Source organism: Anopheles stephensi, chromosome 3 (assembly GCF_013141755.1).
Source record: "Anopheles stephensi strain Indian chromosome 3, UCI_ANSTEP_V1.0, whole genome shotgun sequence".
Taxonomy (NCBI): Eukaryota; Metazoa; Arthropoda; class Insecta; order Diptera; family Culicidae; genus Anopheles; species Anopheles stephensi.
Genome location: NC_050203.1, coordinates 71,984,264 through 72,003,940, shown reverse-complemented (window position 1 = coordinate 72,003,940; position 19,677 = coordinate 71,984,264). Strand labels below are relative to the sequence as shown.

General features: G+C 49.5%; 4 protein-coding genes across 10 annotated transcripts in view; 1 reads left to right on the top strand and 3 right to left on the bottom strand.

Moving 5' to 3' along the window:
- The window catches only part of LOC118511274 (voltage-dependent calcium channel subunit alpha-2/delta-4), a 74,097-nt gene extending 70,751 nt beyond the window's left edge, over nucleotides 1–3,346 (bottom strand). For 3 of the 7 annotated variants that reach the window (XM_036054162.1, XM_036054168.1, XM_036054167.1), the window contains exon 1: nucleotides 3,174–3,338. The gene's annotated coding sequence lies outside the window, so the exon portion shown is untranslated. Of the gene's footprint in view, nucleotides 1–709; nucleotides 1,212–2,569; nucleotides 2,780–3,173 lie in introns of those variants that run through there. The other 4 variants (XM_036054165.1, XM_036054163.1, XM_036054164.1 and 1 more) reach the window with 4 other exon arrangements.
- Nucleotides 3,347–4,633: 1,287 nt separating this feature from the next.
- Nucleotides 4,634–8,154, bottom strand: LOC118513223 (exosome RNA helicase MTR4). The gene is made up of 3 exons (XM_036058750.1): nucleotides 7,844–8,154; nucleotides 7,659–7,772; nucleotides 4,634–7,588 (listed from the first exon to the last, which is right to left on the bottom strand). Exons 1-3 carry the CDS (start codon nucleotides 7,984–7,986, stop codon nucleotides 4,726–4,728), a joined length of 3,120 nt encoding a protein of 1,039 aa, XP_035914643.1. The 5' UTR covers nucleotides 7,987–8,154; the 3' UTR covers nucleotides 4,634–4,725.
- Nucleotides 8,155–8,547: 393 nt separating this feature from the next.
- Nucleotides 8,548–9,872, top strand: LOC118509253. Its single transcript, XM_036049588.1, has 3 exons — nucleotides 8,548–8,697; nucleotides 8,768–9,168; nucleotides 9,242–9,872. Exons 2-3 carry the CDS (start codon nucleotides 8,773–8,775, stop codon nucleotides 9,779–9,781), a joined length of 936 nt encoding a protein of 311 aa, XP_035905481.1. The 5' UTR covers nucleotides 8,548–8,697; nucleotides 8,768–8,772; the 3' UTR covers nucleotides 9,782–9,872.
- Nucleotides 9,873–10,243: 371 nt separating this feature from the next.
- Nucleotides 10,244–19,669, bottom strand: LOC118510582 (zinc finger protein swm). The gene is made up of 2 exons (XM_036052574.1): nucleotides 17,953–19,669; nucleotides 10,244–14,982 (listed from the first exon to the last, which is right to left on the bottom strand). The coding sequence occupies exons 1-2, from the start codon at nucleotides 18,808–18,810 to the stop codon at nucleotides 11,959–11,961; spliced, it is 3,882 nt and encodes a 1,293-aa protein (XP_035908467.1). The 5' UTR covers nucleotides 18,811–19,669; the 3' UTR covers nucleotides 10,244–11,958.
- Nucleotides 19,670–19,677: the final 8 nt, after the last annotated feature.

The window sequence follows — 19,677 nt, the reverse complement described above, 5'->3', positions numbered from 1 at the left end:
TCTACCACTCACAGGAACTCCACTCCCACACACACTCGGGCAAAGTCGGAATGATTACGGAGTGTATTCGCCTACACCGCCGCCCGGAACGGTCCGGAAGTGCAGCGTAAGAGCACGTGGTGCGTGGTCCTGGCGTCGCGTGGTGCGTAGGATGCGGGAAATACGACGACACTCTCACTCGCAGGCTGCGCTGTCTGTATGCCATCGATTCGGTTGTGTGTGTGTGTTTTTTTTTTCAGAGTATTCATCTCCGCTACACCCCACACACATACGCATGACCTTGTGCGGTTCAATAGTGAGGGGATGCGGGGAGAGCCGGCCAGGGAGAGTTGCATTTGGGAGCGTAATGCATTTTGCATTCCGAAACGCAATTATGTTCATCAGCCGTAGTCGTAGTAGTAAAATTTTGGTAGTTTTAATACAACAAAAAATAATAGGAAATGAAACATCAAAGTAGTAAGAAGAAAAAGGAGAAAAGAAATATAACTAAAGAAGATAACCCAATAAAAACATAAAAAAACGAAAAAAGCAACAACAAAAAAGAGAAGGAAAAAGAGTTGCTAACGAACTAGATAAATCACAAAAAAGCCAACACACTTGGATGAGGTTTTTCTTCTCGGTACACTTTTCCTTTTCTACCATTTTTTTTTACTTCTTATCGAACCGTTCGATCCAGTTCGACACAAAACTGGACCATCTCAACACTAACCCGCAGCAGCCATCGCGGAGTTTGATTAATGCTTCTCACTGTAGCGATTTGCCTGATGGCTCGAGGCCCTCCGTTATGCACACTGTATGTCTTTTGCTATTTTCCAACGGATGAAACACAATGTACCACAGATTCTCTTCTTGTTGGAATATTGGTTCTCCTCTCTCTCTCTCTCCATTTGTTTTTCTCGCTTTCTCTCACAAAATCTTCCGCCTATTTCAAGTTGGAGGCTGTAGGATGGTTAGAGATTCTTGTTTTTTGCCTTGCCACTAAGCAAATGCACAGCTCCCTGTACTATAGGAGCGTAATCGACGCAGCATCTGCTAGCTACAACTCACAGCTTTACACACGCCAATGCACACACACACGCGCGACCACTAAGGTTGTGTAGGATCCTATTTACTACTAGCTAGAGCGGTAACTACTCCAGCCCAATTCCTAGTAGTAGTGGCTCCGTACTATAGTATTCCACACAATTCACCGACACTGGCAGCCCACACGCATACGCACACTCAACAAAACACACCAATATCCTCCGTAAACTTTGGGACACTTCCCTCCAAGAAAACCGACACCTTTTTTTTCCACCCAAATTCTTCAGAATTCAATATCCGTAGGGCACACCGTCGTCATGTTGGAAAACTTCACCCACCGAAAGTCACATGCTGCACTGCATTGGTTCGTGGGGCGTGGGGCGACCACATCTAGCGATGCATATCAACTCCACTTGCACTTGCTGCAATTCAGCTCTGGGCGAAGTTTTTGCGGGGACAAGATTCGTCGTAATCTCAGTTCATCAGTTCTCCTGAGCGAACAACAACAAAAAAAAAAACAGTCCAAAGCTTCAGGCTTACAGAATCTTCCCCAAATCCAAATCCAATGGGGGGGGGTGGTGAGTTACGAGCTCCGCACTTACATTTCCTCCCTTTCTCCACCCCCTCCCCCCACCCCTCATCACACTCTTTCGCATGAAGGATGCTTTCCTTCCGCTTTCAGCCAACTCTCGGCGAACGTTCACAATGGGCGGACGTCTTCTTGCGGGTTGTGTGGCTGTTCCCGATGCCGTGTTTCGAGTTTCCCCGGCACAGGGAAAGCACATCGGATCACATGCACGCACGCGTGCCACACAACGGGGAAGGAGTCCGGGGTCCTTTATGCTCCACCGCGTGATGAAGCGAGCGAGAGAGCGAGAGAGCGAAAGGACAGTGGGGAACGTCACATCGGCACCGTCGTCTAACATCCGTCTAATCGAGTTAGTATAATCACCACCGATCGGAGCACAAGCGAAATGGAAACGATTTTTCGGTTCAGCTACCATCGGTGAAGCCCGCGTTATTTGTCCACGGGCGTAACGAAGGGTGGAGGAAGATGAGTGGAAAAGGTGGAGATAGCTCAACCATCCTGAAAGAAGAAACGGCGGCATCGGGAAGGCGTTTTTCCTCGCTGCGTTTTTGGAGCACTCATTTACGGGCGCTACGGGCGTTACGTAGGTGCGTTACGGGGTGAGCGTTACGCGGGCTTTACCTTCAAGCTTGAGCGTGTATGTGAAGGGATGTCGGGTATAGATATAAATTTACACAACCACCCACCCGCCCAATCACAGCCAACATTTGGACCTCACAAACACACAGACCACAGAGTGCAGAACAAAAAGGGAACTCGCCACGGTACAAGCCCAAAACGTTGTGTCCTTCGTAAAACCGCATTTTTGTCCTTGCCCGCTGATGGGTCACACTAAAATAAAAGCTTTTCAATTTTCACCATTTTCACCACCAACAAACTCCACTAGGGTGCGTTTTCCTTTTAATGGTTAGTTGAATTGAAAAAAAAAAACAAAGATATCCTCATTGCCGTGCCTACCGTGCCTACCAATAATCCGCAATCGGTGGCAGGGACCGGGACGGCAACGGTGGAAGCGTCCACCACACCAACACTCCGGAGGTTTGACCGAGACGACGGTACACGCTGGGCAACACGAGCACACGATCCGTACGCGCGTACGCTAGCCGATACTACTGGAGACACCGTTTTTGGGAAACGCGCGTATTCCTTTTGCGAAACCGTTTTTCCGTCCTGACCGTGAGAGAATTTTCCTCCCTCGCTGCTAGATCCCCATCACACACACACACACGCGCGTAGGTTTTCCTCCCGCGGTGTTTCGTTTTCGCACGAGTCACAGACTGGATGCGCACGCGCTGGGAAAAAAAAACTCACGAGAGAGTTTCCACGAGAGAGTTAGTAAGGGGGGAGCCATTTCTCCTTCCGGTCTCCCTTCCCTCTCTCTCCCCCCCCCCTCCCTCCGCCTTCAGTAATTTCCACTAGCGTCCGTCAGTTTTGGGGCGAGAGGAAGGCGAAAAAAGGGGGATCAAAAACTTTAAGAAAAAAAAACAGCCAACCCAACCCCAAACGCGCTCGTGTCGTGTCAAGCTGTCGATTTTGCTGTGTTGGGCACTATGCTTTTCACCTTCTGCTAGTTTCACTGATGCGTAACGGCACTGGACACACTGGACCACTAGACCACTGATTTGAGCTGGCGCTGGAAGAAGGAAAACACACACCTTCCGGAAGGGCTCCAACGAGGAACACCAGGAACGCCGCCACTGTCAAGCGCTTTTGTCCTTACTGTGCTGAAATTGGGGGAAAATCTCGTCTGACAGCTGCTGGTGGATCGATGGATGCGTCTGAAGTGTCCGCTTGTTTGACAGGAAATTTGGGGGAAATCCTTGGAGGCTTTTTTCGGAGCCTTAAAGATGGAAAAGCCTTTTTGAGGCGCTATTCCTACAAACGGGGTGACCAATGAACAAAACAATGGGTTTTAGAAAGAGGCGTCGGTACTCAGTTGGCACTCGTGTACTATCCTGTGCTGTATATCAGTTCTAATATCCTTAATGTCTTGCGCATGCGGACCGTATGGAGAATTGATCTATCGTTTAGCTTGTTAATCCTTATGAAGGTGTATATGATCATTTAAAGCTGATCCTAATATTCTGAAGATCCTTTTAAGTTCAAAAATTCATGGGTACGGCATCCAAAACTCGTAAATAGTTCTAGATAAATTGTAGCTAACAGTAACTAGTTAAAATGCATTTAAGTCATCATCATCTTCTTGAATCATATCCTGAAAATCACCTATCGCGACAGACAAAGCAAGCCCTATATAGAATAGTTATAGCTTCAGTACTATACCTCAATACAGTGTACAGCAAAATTTGAATCGCTAACATTTGTAAGTCTCCATAGATTCTTTTTTTTTTTTAATTCATTGTGGTGATATCATTTTCTTATTTCGATGCTATCTAAATTACCTTGGACATCAACCCGTACTTCGTCAAACTTTCTTCCAAGAAATATTCCAGTTTTGTTCCAAGAAATGCCCAAAGTCCAATCTGGACCTTATAGGCCCAACAAGTTGTTGACCAAGCCAGGTTCAAATTCTTTCCAAACAGTATCAAGAGTACTGTTTGAATTTTATTCAAATTTCCTTGCATTTCCTGCTGTGTTTCGCCCAATAATTTCTCAAGCTCCAAGATTCCTGCATGCTTCCATGAACTCATGCTGGAACTTTATCTGGAACACCCTGAGAAGCTAGCATCCAAGATTTTAACATCAGTGTCTGAATATTAAAATCCAGTTATACGATTTTTAAGCTTAAGTAATTGCAAATGAACTCCAAGATCATCAACTAATTCTACGCGGAATTACATCAATTGCAGGAACCATAAAAACCCCTATATTTATTTAATCGTGGCCACACAAGTTCCCGTTAGTTTAACTTTTGAGCCCTTGGGAATTCTGACTTGAGAAACAGAATTCCATCATGATTCGGCTCGCAAAAATCTATGTATCTGCTTGATTCTTAGCGCTCATCTTCCACTCAAATGATCCACCAACTTATGAAATACCCCACATCGTTTCGTCGTCGTCTCAAGTTTTATTATTTATTTTATTATTCTCCTTACACTATCTTCCTCTGCCATCTCTACTCCCGCTCATATCATTCTCCCGCCTCCACATCCTTACAAGTAAAGCGACGCCGCGAACACGATATCACGCTTCAGCAGCCGAATCGCTTCGGAGAACTTGTTCTCCAGATCCGTGTTGCCGATCGTTTTCGACGCCTGTACCATCTGGCGCAACAGTTCCTCCAGCCGACGCATACACCGAATAATGGACCCCTCGAAAATGTCCGTCATCTTGCAGAGCTGGGCAAAGGTAGCGCCCTTACACCAGCACAACACCACATCCATCAGGAACGGTTTGAACGAATCGACGTACCGCTCCTCGTCCACCTCCACCTTACACTCGTTCGACACTTTCGCTATCCGGCGTGCTAGATCCTGCATCTGACGCAATGGCCCCGACAGTTCCTGCGTGGCGGCCGGCATCTCACTGCTCTTCTCGTCGCACACGAAGCAGCTCAGCAAAGCGCACGATTGGGCAGGCGTTAGGTCGGTAAACGTACCGTTAAACACCATCTCCGTGATGAGCAGTTCGTCGGCACAGCTAAGCTCGCACGCCACCCGTCCCTTAAACTCGATCACATCGGCCGTCGTACAGTATCCGAGTCGGCGAAGCACACGCTTCCGATGCTTCAACTCACTCATCTGCAGCAGGCTGCGTGCTTCGCGGAGAGCGTTCTTTTCGTTGCGTAGTTCCTTCTCCAGCTCCAGCTTGTTCATGTACTGGGCGTACAATCGTTCGAGACCGGACGATTCGTGCAGCGGGTGAGCGAAGAGGCGCTTCTCAAACTTGTCTATCATCTCGACGATACCTTGGAATTCTTTCTCCTGGATGTGCATGTCGGTTATGGGGTTTAGTAGTGGAGGACCCTGCGGGAACCGTTTCTTCACTTCCTCGATCGTTTTCAGCACCGATCGACGATTGTCCGCCGGACGCAGATCGTTCGGATAGTACACACGCAGCGAGCTGATGCGCGACACGAGCTTGTGCAGCACGGGAACTACCTCTACCGATCCACGCTTTCCCGGTGGACAAGGTTTGGGGATGCCTTCCTTCTCGAATCCATCCGCGACGTGAAGCAACACATCGATGACCACCTTCTGCTCGGTTTTCAGCGGATTTTGCTTCGAGCTAGCGTTCTCTTTCTTGAAGTTCACTATGATGCCCCACTCGAACTCGCCCGCATCCGATTGGATCTTTATCATACGACCAGGCTGCAGGAACGGGACCAAATAAACCGGTCGCGTTATGTACTCCCGGAACTCCTGCCCAAGCCGATCCAACTGCTCGCGGATGTGGTGGTACGAAACGATCGACTGCTCGTCCTTAATTTCCACCGCCAGCAGTTGCTTCTGTTTGCGCTGCACACGCTTGTAAATGTCCGGTATGGAGGATTGATTCTGAAACTGGAAGAACGATCGTTCCAGCATGTACTCGGGGTTGATTTCTTCGACGCGCAGCAGATTCAGCACCATGTTGTACGTTAGATGGAATGCGGAATTGATCGGATCCGGACGGCCCTGCACAATGTCCTTGCCAACCATCGGCGAAACGGCTTCGTCGATCATCAGGATAACGATACCCTTGTCGTCCAACCCACGTCGACCGGCACGCCCCGACATTTGAATGTATTCACCCGACGTTACCCAGCGGAAGTCTTTGCCATCGAACTTGCGCGGGCTGGTGAAGAGAACCGTACGGGCCGGCATGTTCAATCCCATCGCGAACGTTTCCGTTGCAAACAGTGCCTTAATCAAACCTTCGCCGAACAGGATCTCGATCGTTTCCTTGAGAATGGGCAGCAATCCACCGTGATGGATGCCGATTCCGCGGCGCAACAGAGGCAGCACGTTCTCAACCTGCGGCAGCTGACGATCCTCCTCCGTCAGCACATCCATCGCGTTGTTAAACACCTCGTCGACCAGCTTCTTCTCCATCGTCGAATTAAAGTCCAGCTTTGCCATCTGCATCGCGTACACCTCGCAATCCTTCTTGCTGAACGAGAATATGATGACGGGGGCAAAGTTCCGCTCCATTATCATTTTCACAATCTTGAAAATGTTCGTCTCGCCCTGATTCGACGCTTTCAGGCCACCCTTCCGACCCTTTTGATCGCCCTTTGCCGCTTCCCCCGCCGTCTGCAGCACGTTCATGGCCGTGTTAAAGTTGTCCTCCTTAAACTGGCCCCGCTCATCCACCACCAGATGTATCCCATCGCCACCGGCCGGAAACAGGTAGTGCTGCAGCGGTGTCGGCCGATAATCCGTGTACACCACATGGCACGGTTGTTTGTGCAGATGGCACACCCATTCCGCAAACTGGCGTGCGTTGGGAATCGTGGCGGACAGGAACACGTAGTGCACGTTGTCCGGCAGCAGGATGAGCGTTTCTTCCCACACCACACCGCGCTCCTTGTCGCGCATGTAATGAATCTCGTCGAATACGACCCACCCGACCTCGCGCATAATCTCCGAACCACGGTACAGCATGTTGCGCAGAATTTCCGTCGTCATAATCAGGCAGGAAGCGCTCGGATTGATCGTCACATCACCCGTCACCAGACCGACGTCTTTAAACTCTTCGTGAAACTCGCGGTACTTTTGGTTGGAAAGTGCCTTAATCGGTGTGGTGTAGATGACGCGCTGCTTGTCGGCCAGAGATTTTGCGATAGCATATTCCGCCACCACCGTTTTACCGGCGGACGTATGGGCGGACACCAGTACGGATTGACTGTTTTCGATGCACAGGATCGCTTCGCGCTGAAACGGATCCAGCACGAAGGCGTACTCCTTGGCCGGTTTGCCGGTGGCGGGTTTCAGTGGCATGTACTTCTGGTCCGGGTATACGGCCACCTCGTGCGTGCACGCTTCCGGCGACTGTATCGTGTGCACCTTGATGCGACTCTCAATGTTGTCCAGGCTGGTGCAAACGAACAGAACAAAGGGTATTAACTGCATGAAGGCAGATTGCAGCGTTTCATTGCACTTACTTAATGTCGTCCAGTATCGATTCCACCTTGGCTTTCTTGGGAACTTGTTCGTCGTCGCTTAACGTTTGAATTACCTCCAGGTCGCGCTTGTTACGTCCCGTTGCAGCTGGCTCACTGTAACAAATAACAAAAAAAAACTATGTTGAAATTCTACTAGCTTGCATCACACAGTCGATGCTACAAACCCTTTTTCATCGCTATCATCTCTGTTCGATTTATTTACGGACGCGGCCACGGCCGGTGGTTCAACCATCACGACCGGCACGGGCCCATTGTCGTCATCGTTCTCCTGTTCGAACACGCTAAACAAATCGTCCACAGTCGACATTGTGCGTTGGGCTTACGGGAAGGTCCTTCGTGTGCAGATGAGGAATGGGATTTCACTGTACGTTAACAAGAAAAGTACTTCTTCACTCGTTTTTAGGGCCCGTGGCTTGCAGCGTTTGATTCCCTTGCACGTGCGTCGGTTGTTGATGTTTGGTTTGTTTGCTATCTCGCACTGAAATGACAGTTTGACAGCTCGAGTAAGATTGGAATGGGGCTGTTTACGATCGCGTGGATGACGGGACGCTTTACGTGTGTTTTCGCACTACCAATCCACACAATCGTAATTTTGCGCAGTAGCGACTCTTTCCTACATCATCAATTACGAATGTAGATGAAAAAATGAGCTCTTTTTCGTGACCAATAATATGCTAAGCCATATAAAACTCGCCTGGAACCACGACTTCTCATAAGTCGCCGCAGGAACTAGCAAGATTACAACTCCAAATTGGATCCCCACTCTATCTTAATCATGTCTTCCGACCAAAAAAATCCATCAATTACCGATCTCTTAAAGGTGCCGGTAAACAATATAAAAATACGCCCGTTCCTAACTTCGTTCGTATCGCGCACGGTAGAATCGTATCGCAGCCAGCTATCATCGGATTTGACAGTTCAACGACGGTTTGTCAAACCCTAGCATTTTGTTTGTTTGTTTTCATTAAAATTTTATCAAATAAACCTCCGTGTTTTAGGGAAGCTCTCATTCAAAACGGTATTTATTTACCCTTTTTTTCCCTACATTTCATCAATCGTCTTTGATGCATATCCCTTACGTTTCGTAGGCAAAATGAAACCATTGAACTCCAAAAAGCCGACGTCCAATCTCGATCGCGAAAGAATCGTGCGTGCGTACGAAAAAGGGTACAACATGAAGGAGATTGCCGGGATGCTACAGATGAAGCACAGAACCGTGCATGGAATTGTGAAACGATTTCGCGAAACCGGGCGGACAGCGGCAACGGTGCGTAACGCATCGTACGTGAAGATAATAGACACGCATCACGTGCAGAGGATCAAGGAGTGGCTAGAGGAAGATCACACGACCACGCTCAAACAGATTGTGGACAAGCTGAAAGAGGAATACGGTATCAATGTATCGACATCGACGGTAGCTAGAGCGACCAAAAGTATACAGCACACTTTAAAAACTCCTCGCAATCTTAGGCTGTTGGCACGCAAATCTGTAATTATTATTTTTTATCAAGCCTATTTTCGTACCCCTTAAGGCCTATCTAATAATGTTTGTTCCATTCTAGCTATTACTCGAATCACCTAATTTATCTCAAGACCTCGTGCCACCTGTTGACCCATTCGCGGACATAACTCCATCAGCTGGCCTGTCTCCACTGGTCACGCCGCCACCAGGAACGTCTCGTACGGTAACACCACCACCGGAACCTTCCCGTGCGGAAACTCCTTTAACACCGGAAACTTCCCGCGCGGAAGAAACGTCACCACCGGGACCAGCACGAACGGTTTCGAGCCATCGGCGTACGATTGCCTTAAGCCGGCGCCGAGCTGAAATCAACCGAACCCATAGTAACCGCATATTAAACACTTTGGAAACAGTTTCTGCCGCAACATGCCGTTTGGTGGAAGAATGTCGACACCGGACGGACGAAGCGGTTTTTGGAGCGTGGGTTGGTAACCTGCTTGCGGAATGGTCACCTCCGAGGCAGTACACGATGAAGGTAGCCATCCGGAAAATGATGCTCGAGGCCGATATCGCACGTTACCGAGAGCGAACAGGGGTGGATGTGAATTTCGTAGTTAAAACTGAAATTGAATTCGAGTAGCAGAGTGACGGTTAAAAGATTGTCTTAAAATAGTTATTTACTATACATTAATAAATTAAAATATAACTATAAAACAGTCCTGTTGTAAACAAAAAAAAAGATAGATCCTTGGCAGTGACAATAAGCGCTATCGATAAGCGTAGTGAGTAGTCGTAAAAGGGACTTCATCGACTGGATCGTCTGGTGCCATTCTCATGACATCAGCAACCTCAACCCATCTCAAATGGTGAGATCATCTATTATAGCCTATGAAGCTTGACTTCCATACATTATTGGCACCAAAAATCCTTCCGAACTGTTTCCCCCTCAAACGTGGCTTAGTTCACGTGGCATCTGTAAAATATCAATAATTATTATATCAGTTGTAACTTAAATTTTCTCAATAACACCCAGAAAATCTCCCCCACCCACTCGCTCCGCCTCCCCCCAAATTTACCCCCGGTGAAATAAAACACGGTTTGATTTTGTTTGTATGACTATGCACACAACTCCTGTTCGCAAGGTTGGAGTTGCGGGTCGCGCTGCAATTTCTGCTTTGAAATCATTACTTAAACTCACTTTATTATAATTATTATTATTAGTAGTAGTAGTAGTAGTAGTAGAAGCATTAATAGTAGCAATAGTCATAGGTACTATCATACTCAAAAAACGGTGCTAATGTTTTGCAATCATAATTTTTTGCTTATCTCGGGCATTTCGCCAATTTTACAGCGACTTTTTTGCTATGTTTTCTTTTCTTTTTTTTTTTTTGTTCTCTCCATTCATGCCACCAATGCCAGGTGGTTTTGTTTTGTTTGCTTTGTTTCACCATCGCACATCGCTGGTGTTGCTTGTATGTTTTGTATGTTACTGTGATTGGGTTGTTCTTTTTGTTTCTCTTGTTTTTTCATGTTCATTCTTTTCTTTTTTGCGCTTTTTTTCTAGTGGAGTGTTACTTCATTTTTTTACCCCACTATGCGTTTCACAGTTCATTCTTTTCCTTTGTTTTCTTGTTGTTTTGCTGGTGTTGTTTGCATTTTTTCTTTTCGTTTTTGTTTTTTTTTTCGTTTGGCTTCGACTTACGAGCTACTCGTACAATTTTTCTTTCTTTTCCCCCCCGGTATACGTTTCATTGACCAATTGCGCGTACCGCCGGCGTTGCACTGGCTGTCGCATTACTTAATGCCCTTTACAGCGAGCCTTTGCGCTGCTGCTTTCGTGCAAGTCCGGATGAGGGCTCGCGCAATTAATCTTTACAATTGCTCTTTACAATGTAACACGATCATCTTCACATTAAACAATAGTTTAAACCCAAGGGCAGTACCCCCGTTTTCTCCCCTGTTGTTGTTTCATTTTACTGCTAAACAAATTACAAAACGGTGTTTCCTGTTGTCTGTTTGAGGGTAGCTTTTTTTTACATACACCTATTTCTATCTATCGCTGCCGACAAAGGAATTGCTCGTACACGCGGTTTAAACAGGCGTTCGAAGGGGGGGGGGGGGGGGGGGGCCCTACAAACTACATCGATTCGTTTGGTTTCTAGCGCAAACATTCTGAATGCGTTTTATTCTTTGCAAAAATGCATTCAAATCGAAGTCAAAATGGCAAACACGAAAAAAGAATATGAAACTTGCCAAACCGCAACCGCGGGGTGTAGGGAAAGCGCAAAAAAAAGAGAGGGCCAATCTCGCTTGCCAGAACCAGAAATAAGAAGCCTAAAATCTAACCAAAACACATACACACACAATAATTTCAAGAGCTTCGGCAATCTTCATTAAAAACAAACGTTATAAAATTAATCTTCATAATTCCATCATCGACCTGTTATCGACTTTGCTCAATCCAAATTCTTCTTCCTAGGGCGGCTACCTGTATATGCGTTATAAAGCATACTCACACCATTACTAATTCGTTTAACCGTAACTACTACTTCTATCGCGCCATGTGTGACTCCGCGACAATGGTACGCTTTCAAATAATAAAATAACAAGAAAAAACGCTTGCGCAATTGAAATGTAGTAAATTTTCAGCATTTTGAAAATAATAGCTTTACATACACACACACACACACACACACATACAGAGTACACACGCATGCATTCTTGTACTAAATCCTAACCAAAGAGAAGAGAAGAAAAACAAACAAAAACGAATCTGGCGAACTATTAAGCGACCGAATAAAGGACTTTAAACGGTCATTAACGACGCCACGACCGTTCCCCCTCCATGTCGTCTTCGTCTTCCTCCTCCTCCACCATGTGCGGCATGTCGGTCAGCTCGTCCGTCTCGGTCAGCGTTTCCATCGAGGATGAGTTAATGTCCGCACCACCGACGCCACCGTTACCGCCTCCGCCGCCCAGCTGATCCGCACCCGATTCGTCAAAGTCGCACAGCTTCGTTCTGGCATCGTCGTCGCCGCTGCTCGAATGCACCAGCGGATGGCCGCCCTCCTTACCAGTTTCGGCCGGTGTGGCCGCCGCCACAGCGTTCGCACCGGACGCACCACCACCACCGGTCGGTGTGGTCGGTGCAATCGCTGCCGTCGTCTGCCACACGATCGAAAGCAGCTTCTTGTTAAACTGCTTACCCCGGGCCAGTGCCTTCTCCGCCACCGGTCGCGTGCTGAAGCTGATCTGCAGCGAGGGTTCCGCCTTATCCAGCTGATGTTTCGTCACCTCACCGAACTGCTTGAAGTGGTCCAGCAGCGTTTCCGCTTCCTCCTCCACAAAGCCGGTAATGAGGATGGTGGTCGGTCGCCGATCGACGCTGGTCGAACCGGGCGGTGCTACCCGGACGACCGCACCGGCACCACCCTTACGCGAACCAACACCGCCGCCGTACGGTTTGTGACCGATCGGTTGCACCGTGGGCCCGCCGACCATTGGCGCCCCGTCCGGCGCACGGAACGTACGCTGCTCCTGCGCAATCTGTTCCAGCTCCGCATCGAGCTGTTCCCGTTCGTGCTGCGCCTTCGTTTTGTGCTTCGGTCCGTGACTGTTCGGTCCCCGGGTCGCCGAGTTCGCCTTCAGCAGCTGATGGTCCTGCTGTATCTCTTTGCCCAGATTGTTAATCTTCGTTTGCAGCTCGTCGAGCGATTCCTTCAGCTGGGGCCGGCGGGGATCGTTCGCCTCGTACGTTACGATCAGTTCGAGCAGTTTGCGCTGCTCCTTGAGGTAACCGTCCATCAGGAAGCATTTGCGCTCGTTGATGCCCTTGTTGAACTGCTCCTGCCGCTTGCGCAACATTTCGTTCTGTGCCCGGGCGGCCATCTTGCCACCGGCACCGCCCGTACCCGCCGCACCCGGTCCACCCGTACCGGGGCTGATGTATTTGTTGGCGTTGTTACCGTGCGCTTTCGGACCCGACGGCACCTGCTGCTGTGGTGCGAGATTCTCGTTTCCGTTCGCCACCACCGTCACCGCCTGGCCACCGTTTCCATCGTCCTTCGTTTGCAGCGTTTTGCCACCGGCAACGGTTGGGCCGGTTTGTGTCGTGCCGGTTGCTCCCGCCGAGCTTAGGTTGTTGTTAATGCTGTACTGATTCGGGTACGATCTTCGCAGCGAATGTTCCGTCTTGGCCGGGGCGGTAATGGCGGGCTGCTCACCGCCGGCCGGCGGTATGTGCCAAAACACCTTTATGAACCGATTGTTCAGCACCGCCTCGGTACTCCGGTACGCAACGTTTGCTTCCGCGTGCGAGGTAAACGTGACAATGGCCGCCTCCGGATCGTTATCGTACCGGATCTGTATGTTCGTGATCTTGCCGAACTTGGAGAAGTGATCGTTCAAATGCGAAATCTCGTTCAATCCGCGTGGGATTTTGCGCAGCTCGAGCGAACAGTTGTGCTGCGGGTTCATCATCATCGAGCCAGGTCCACCGGGTCCGCCAACACCACCGTGTCCACCACCGAGAGCGCGCGGTCCGTGCCTATTGTTCATGGGCATTTTACGCTTACCGCCACCACCCATCACCATCGGTCCGTCCGCAATGGCAACGGCATCTTCCGGCTCGAAGCGACTGCCGCCCCGATGATCCGCCGACACATCGCCACCCTTGTTCGCATCCACAACCGGCACGGAAATCAGCTCGCGCTGCAGTGGAGTCGCACCGATCGGATTGCCGGCGAAACCTTGCATCGGAAACACGGGAGAAACGCCACGGAACGCAAGACCCATACCGACGGGTCCGCCGCGCGGAAGGAACCCACCAATGCCACCACCGAGCCGCTGTGCCGGCCCCGGCCGGATCGCAGGAACACCGCCAATCGGTCCACCCGGCATGTTCGGCGGTTTGTTCCACAGCTCTGGCGCGTCGGGACTGTACTCGGGCACAATCGTACCACGCATTTGAGCGATCATGGCCGGATCGCTGAGCCCGTCCAGCACGACCGGATCCACACCGTGATCCCATGGGCAGGTTTCACCCCGCATGCAGTAACCCTTCTCGTCGAAATCACGGCAACGCTGCCGCTTGGAAGATCCGCCACCGAGTGGTGCGGCCGATGCAGCTCCACCCTCGCCGCCCGCCGCATTCAGCACGCGATCAAGCGATCCGACCGAGGGTGGAGGTACGGGAGCGATGGTAGGTGCAACCGTTCCACCACCGACAGGAATAAGCGGCACACCGCCCGTAACTGGGGGAACAAGCGCAGTGACCGGATTTACTACTGCTGCATCACCTGCTGCTGCTGCTGCTGCTGCTGCGGCAGCCGCCGAACGGACCGGTGTCATCGAGCGAGCAATCTTTCGACGATCCGAGTTCGGCGACGGTGAGCGGCTACGCGAATGCGATCGTATCCTTTGCGAGCGGGTACTTCCGACACCATTTCCACCGCTGCCACTGCCGCTGTTCGAAACGCTACCAGTGGCCGTGCTACCGGTCGTCCCACTATTACTTCCGCCGGCGCTGTTGGGCCCATTATTGTTGCGTCGATCACTGTTGTATCCCTTTCGATCGTAGCGCCGGAACGAATCGCTGCTACGTACCGGTGACTTGTTGCGGTACGATCCACGTCCACCGGACTTGGAATCATTCCCACTGCCGCCACCGCTGGTTCCACCGCTACCACCACCGGTACCTCCACCGCGCGTGCGCTGCTGTAGTTCGCGGGAGCGCGATCGACGCGCGTCGCGCGTACGTTCGTACGAGCGTGACCGGGACCGGGAACGGCTGCGAGATCGATTCTGCATACGGCGACTACGGCGCGTACTGCCACTATTGCTCTGGAAGATGGAAAGAAAAAAGGAAGAGACAGAGAGAGAGAGAGAGGAATTAGTAAAACAGCTGTAGGGATCGTAAAATTTTGCATTGATGTAAGCGATCGCATTCCTCATCACCGATCAGATGCTTTAATCATTCCTCCGTACCAACGAACTTTACACAACTCCATAACGCACTGCGTATGAGGTAAATACATAAATAATGGCCCATCATGCATCTCATCTGCTCCTGTTGGCGGCGGTAGGGTCACCACCACCAGTCGAGTATCAACAAACAGACCTAATCTCCGTGCTACCGATTTCCCGTTGGCCGCTAGACGTAACACAGAAGTGGCCACACGCTGTGCAGCAGGTTTGAACAAGTTTGTACACGCCTGTACGGTCTTGCGTTAGAAACGAGATGCGCGCGCAGTCATCATCAGAGTCACGATCCGTCCGGGCGCCCAGGGAGGGTTGGGCGAGAAAAAAAAACCCCCGGCCAGACCAAACTGAGCAATGGCTTGCCCACACGTAAATAGGATGATTGCATCGGTACGTACGTGTACTTGCAGGGTTTCCGAAACGACGTAGGCATGACTGTGTGTTTTAGAGAACTCCGAACAGATGTTAAAATTGTTGAGCAAATAATTAAGAATCATTACATGATAATGCAATTAGATCTTGAACATTAATTGTTGTTTTTACACGGTTTTACCAGATAAAAAACAATGCGTCTGAATGTCTAAAAAATGCGGAAAGCTTTGTTTACATGTGTGCATTCTATTGTACATTACGGTCAATCTTCTCACGTGTTGATCCATTGCAGTGTTTAAGGCGGTATGTAAAAAAAAATCGATTTTGTAGGTTCTGTTTATACAAAAAGTGTTAAATAACAATTATTCCTTGTTTTTCAATGCAATTGATGTTGATTGAGGGAAATAATGGCAAACAATAAGGCCTGGAAAGAAGTGATTTTGAACGGAAAAGTAATTCTGATAGTGCTTAGTACGATAGTACGCAAAAAAAAAAAGATCATAAGGAGAGGGTTTTTTAAATCATTCCTTACACAAACGTGAAGTTAAAGAGGCGCAATATTCTAAAACGTTAAGAAACTTTTTGACGATGAGCACAATAATGGAGATCGTTCAAACTGAAATGCCATAAATTGTTTAAATCAGGTGGACAGTATTGTCATGAGCAGTGTGTGATTCGCGAGTCAGTAACCTTTCCTTCTAACATGGCAAACCCTGTAAAAACTACCGAAAGAAAAGATGTCACTCAAATTCCGAACCAGCCCCCCTCCCCACATTAAAGAACATCAAATCATGTAAAGTATAAGCAAAAAATACATAAATAGCAAAATTACACGCACAATCCATTCAATCCATACACACAAAAACCGTTCCACATCGACCGGGGGTGGTCCCAATTTACGCTCCCGGTCTCGGTAGGAGGATGAATTGAAAGTGGCTTTTGTTGTTGATCATAATGCTGATGGTGATGGTGATGGTGATGATGATGAATGTGTGCATCTATCTTGTTCCAATCCTGCTGTTGCTGTCGGCACATAGAACACGTAGCAATCAGTTTGCATATCAGCTAGAGATCATTCTGAGAATTGCGCACAAATTTGCTTGATTGTTTTTTGTTTCAACGCTACCAACTTAATTGGAGGCTAGATATTGTTGAACTGGATCGGCAATGTATCCATTGAAACACCAATCAATTTTTTTTTTTACTACAGCGATAATGGTATCTCCCCATACAGTAACAGCCGTACGCAAATAGCTTAATTTAAGGCGTTTAATGCGTGCAGCCCCCTACAGCAACAGCAGCAGCAGCAGCGGGTGTGTTGTCAAATTGTCAAATCGACTGCGAAGGAGGTCAAGGATAGCAACGCTCGAGCCCGCCTGCAGTGTACAACACATTCCCTTTCGCTCGCTCGTGATCAACGCACGACTAGCCGGATGCTGCCGTTACTGCGATCTGCCACGTTCTGGCTACACGTTTAATGTCACTTGCCGTACACAGGCTGTGTTGTTGGTGTAAAGTGCTCCAGTATTGCTATAGTGCGCCGTTTAAAATATGGTTTTGTGTTTTTCACACTGAAACCGTGCTCATTTGCCTGCCTTTGTGTATGTTAATAATGTTTGAATTCCAGCAAATCTCAAATTTCATAAAATATTAATTAATTAATAAAACATAAGAAACTATTCTTATTGTTACTAGAATTAAAATATAAGCAATACGACCATGGGGCTCGTTCTATCAGAATAAAAAAAGTAACCATATCACACAACAAACAAGCTGTATCTGTTAGAGCCAGGACGAAATGTTCCACAAAGAGACCGGCGATTGGCAATTGGATCTTTGCCGCGTCTTTTCTAGTGATCATATTGCTCACTCGCAGATCTGTGCTCTTGTTGAAGTTTGTAGACGACTAAACTAGACAGTGACAACGATCAATGAAGTACTAAAATTACTCATCGCCTATGCAAGCCACGCTCGAGTAGAACAAAGGGGAAACAAAATATAAATTTTCCACCCTTTAAACTGGCGCTCCCATACCTTGAGCTCCTGGGTCCCTATAATCAGTCCCTACATAAAAAGATTGCCTCCTACATGGCAACATGCATGATGATTTTTACACCATACCGAGACACTCCCTTAGCATGCCATGGATCCCCCTCGTGTGCTTTCCTATCCGGCGCACAACGGCCGCACAGCCGGTTGGGATGTGCGCGCCGAACGCAGGCCGTACCATTTTCATTTGCTGTTAATAATATTTATAGTAAACCCGAAACTGCGCGGGATAAATTTAGCACCCAACTCATCTCGTGCCGCGCTACGTGCGGGAGACACCGTACGCCACCGGAAAGGGGGGGGGGGGGGGGGGGGGGACCGCATAGAACGCGCTCTCACACGCATCGTCGTGCGGTTCTACACGCATTGGCCACAACCGGCTATGCAGTTTCCAAGCAATCCAAAACTTACATGATCATCCTTGCTGCTGGAACCTTTGATTGGCGAATGCTGCTGCTGCTGCGGATGATGATGGGTGGAGGTGGACGACTTTTGGTTGCTGGCGCCTCCCGTACCCGTCCCCGTTCCTGCACCCGCTGCCGCACCACCGCTACTACTGCTGCTGCTGACCGATGACGAGGAATTATGCGTACCACTGGAAGATGTCTTCTCCGTGCGCTGTTCGCTGTGATGATGATGATGGTGTGATGTGGAGGATCGATCCGACGTGGAAGATCCGCCGCTCGCCGACACACCGCCGGCCACCGCCGATGATGCGCTACCGCCCGCCGACGAGCCGGAGGTGTAGGTCGAGGCGGCAGAACTGGACTGTGCGTCTTTGCTGGACCGTGAGCCCGATTCTTGCAGCGGTGGCGTAAATTCGCGCTTTATCCTCATCCGCGAGCTGCTGCTCACCTCTTCGGGGTGCTGATGGTTCGAGGAGGTGGAGGACGCCTGCAGCGTTACGGCGGGTGTCACTGATGCCGTGGCCGGCTGGGAGCCCGCGCCACCGCTGGTGGTCGAGGAAGCGATGGCCGTTGCTGCCGTGGCACCGTTGCTAACGGCCTGGCCGGCCGGAGCAGCCGGCGCACACTTCAGATACTCCTCGCTCTTGATCACCTTGAACAGCCGCTCGAGGAAGGGTTGCGTTTCCTCGGACAGGAACACGTCCAGCTGTTCCTTCATCGACACGATCAGATCCTTCTCCGGTTTGTCCTTCTTCAGCAGGGCGAGCACGTACCGGGCCAGGGCAGCCGGGTCGGCATCGCACAGCGGTTCCAGGACCGCCGTCAGCCATATCTTTAACGCATCCGTGTTGTTGATGTACATGCCTGTGTGTGCTGCTGCTGTTGGCAACGTGTATGCGATACGAACGTTCCTTCTCTTTCTAGCTCTTGCAACGCACCTTCCTTCTGCCTACTTTGCTCGTTGTTGTTGCACTGTTGGGAGCAAAACTTCACTTTCGTCTGTGGTACGCACCACACGACCCGCACACACACGAACGCGCGCGCTTGTTTTTGCAATAATACGCGTGCACTTTGCTTGCGCCCTTTTTCGTCTTTGAACACACGGCCACGACTACGACGACGATGGCTTCACCGTTTCGGTTGGTTGTGTAATAATGTGTCCCGCGTGTTGTTGTCCACCACGGACCAGCACCTTTCACACTGCACTTTCGCGCTCCCTTGCTCTACGCGCAACGTTCCTCGGCGTACAGCGCTACCAACACCTCGCACACGCACCGAGAGCACCGAGTTTGACGGCTAATTTTCAGTTGAAAAGGTCGAAAAGAAAATCTGTTCACTCGCTTCACGAATACGCCGCCATGACAGGGGAAATCGAGTGGCCTGAACCCCCGTGAGGTTCCCGTGTCTGTATCTGCGCGTGTGTGCGTGTATGTGTGTGTGCGTCAGATAGCGAACTGATGATGTGTGGACTGTCGTCGCACTTCGCGCTCACCTTTTGCACTAAAAGCGGTATTAAAAGTTTGGTCCACCACTCTGCAACTGATGTGTTGTTCGCAACACTCACTGCTTCGTCGAATTAACTTATTCCACAAGCAATTTCTGTTAGCTCTACACACTCCACGGTACGAGCTGCTCTATTTTGGGCCTTCGCTTTTCTGCACTTTCCAGAAGAAAAAACACTTTCCATGGGGAAAACTTAGCAAAGGTAGCGGTTCTCAGCTGTGCTGCA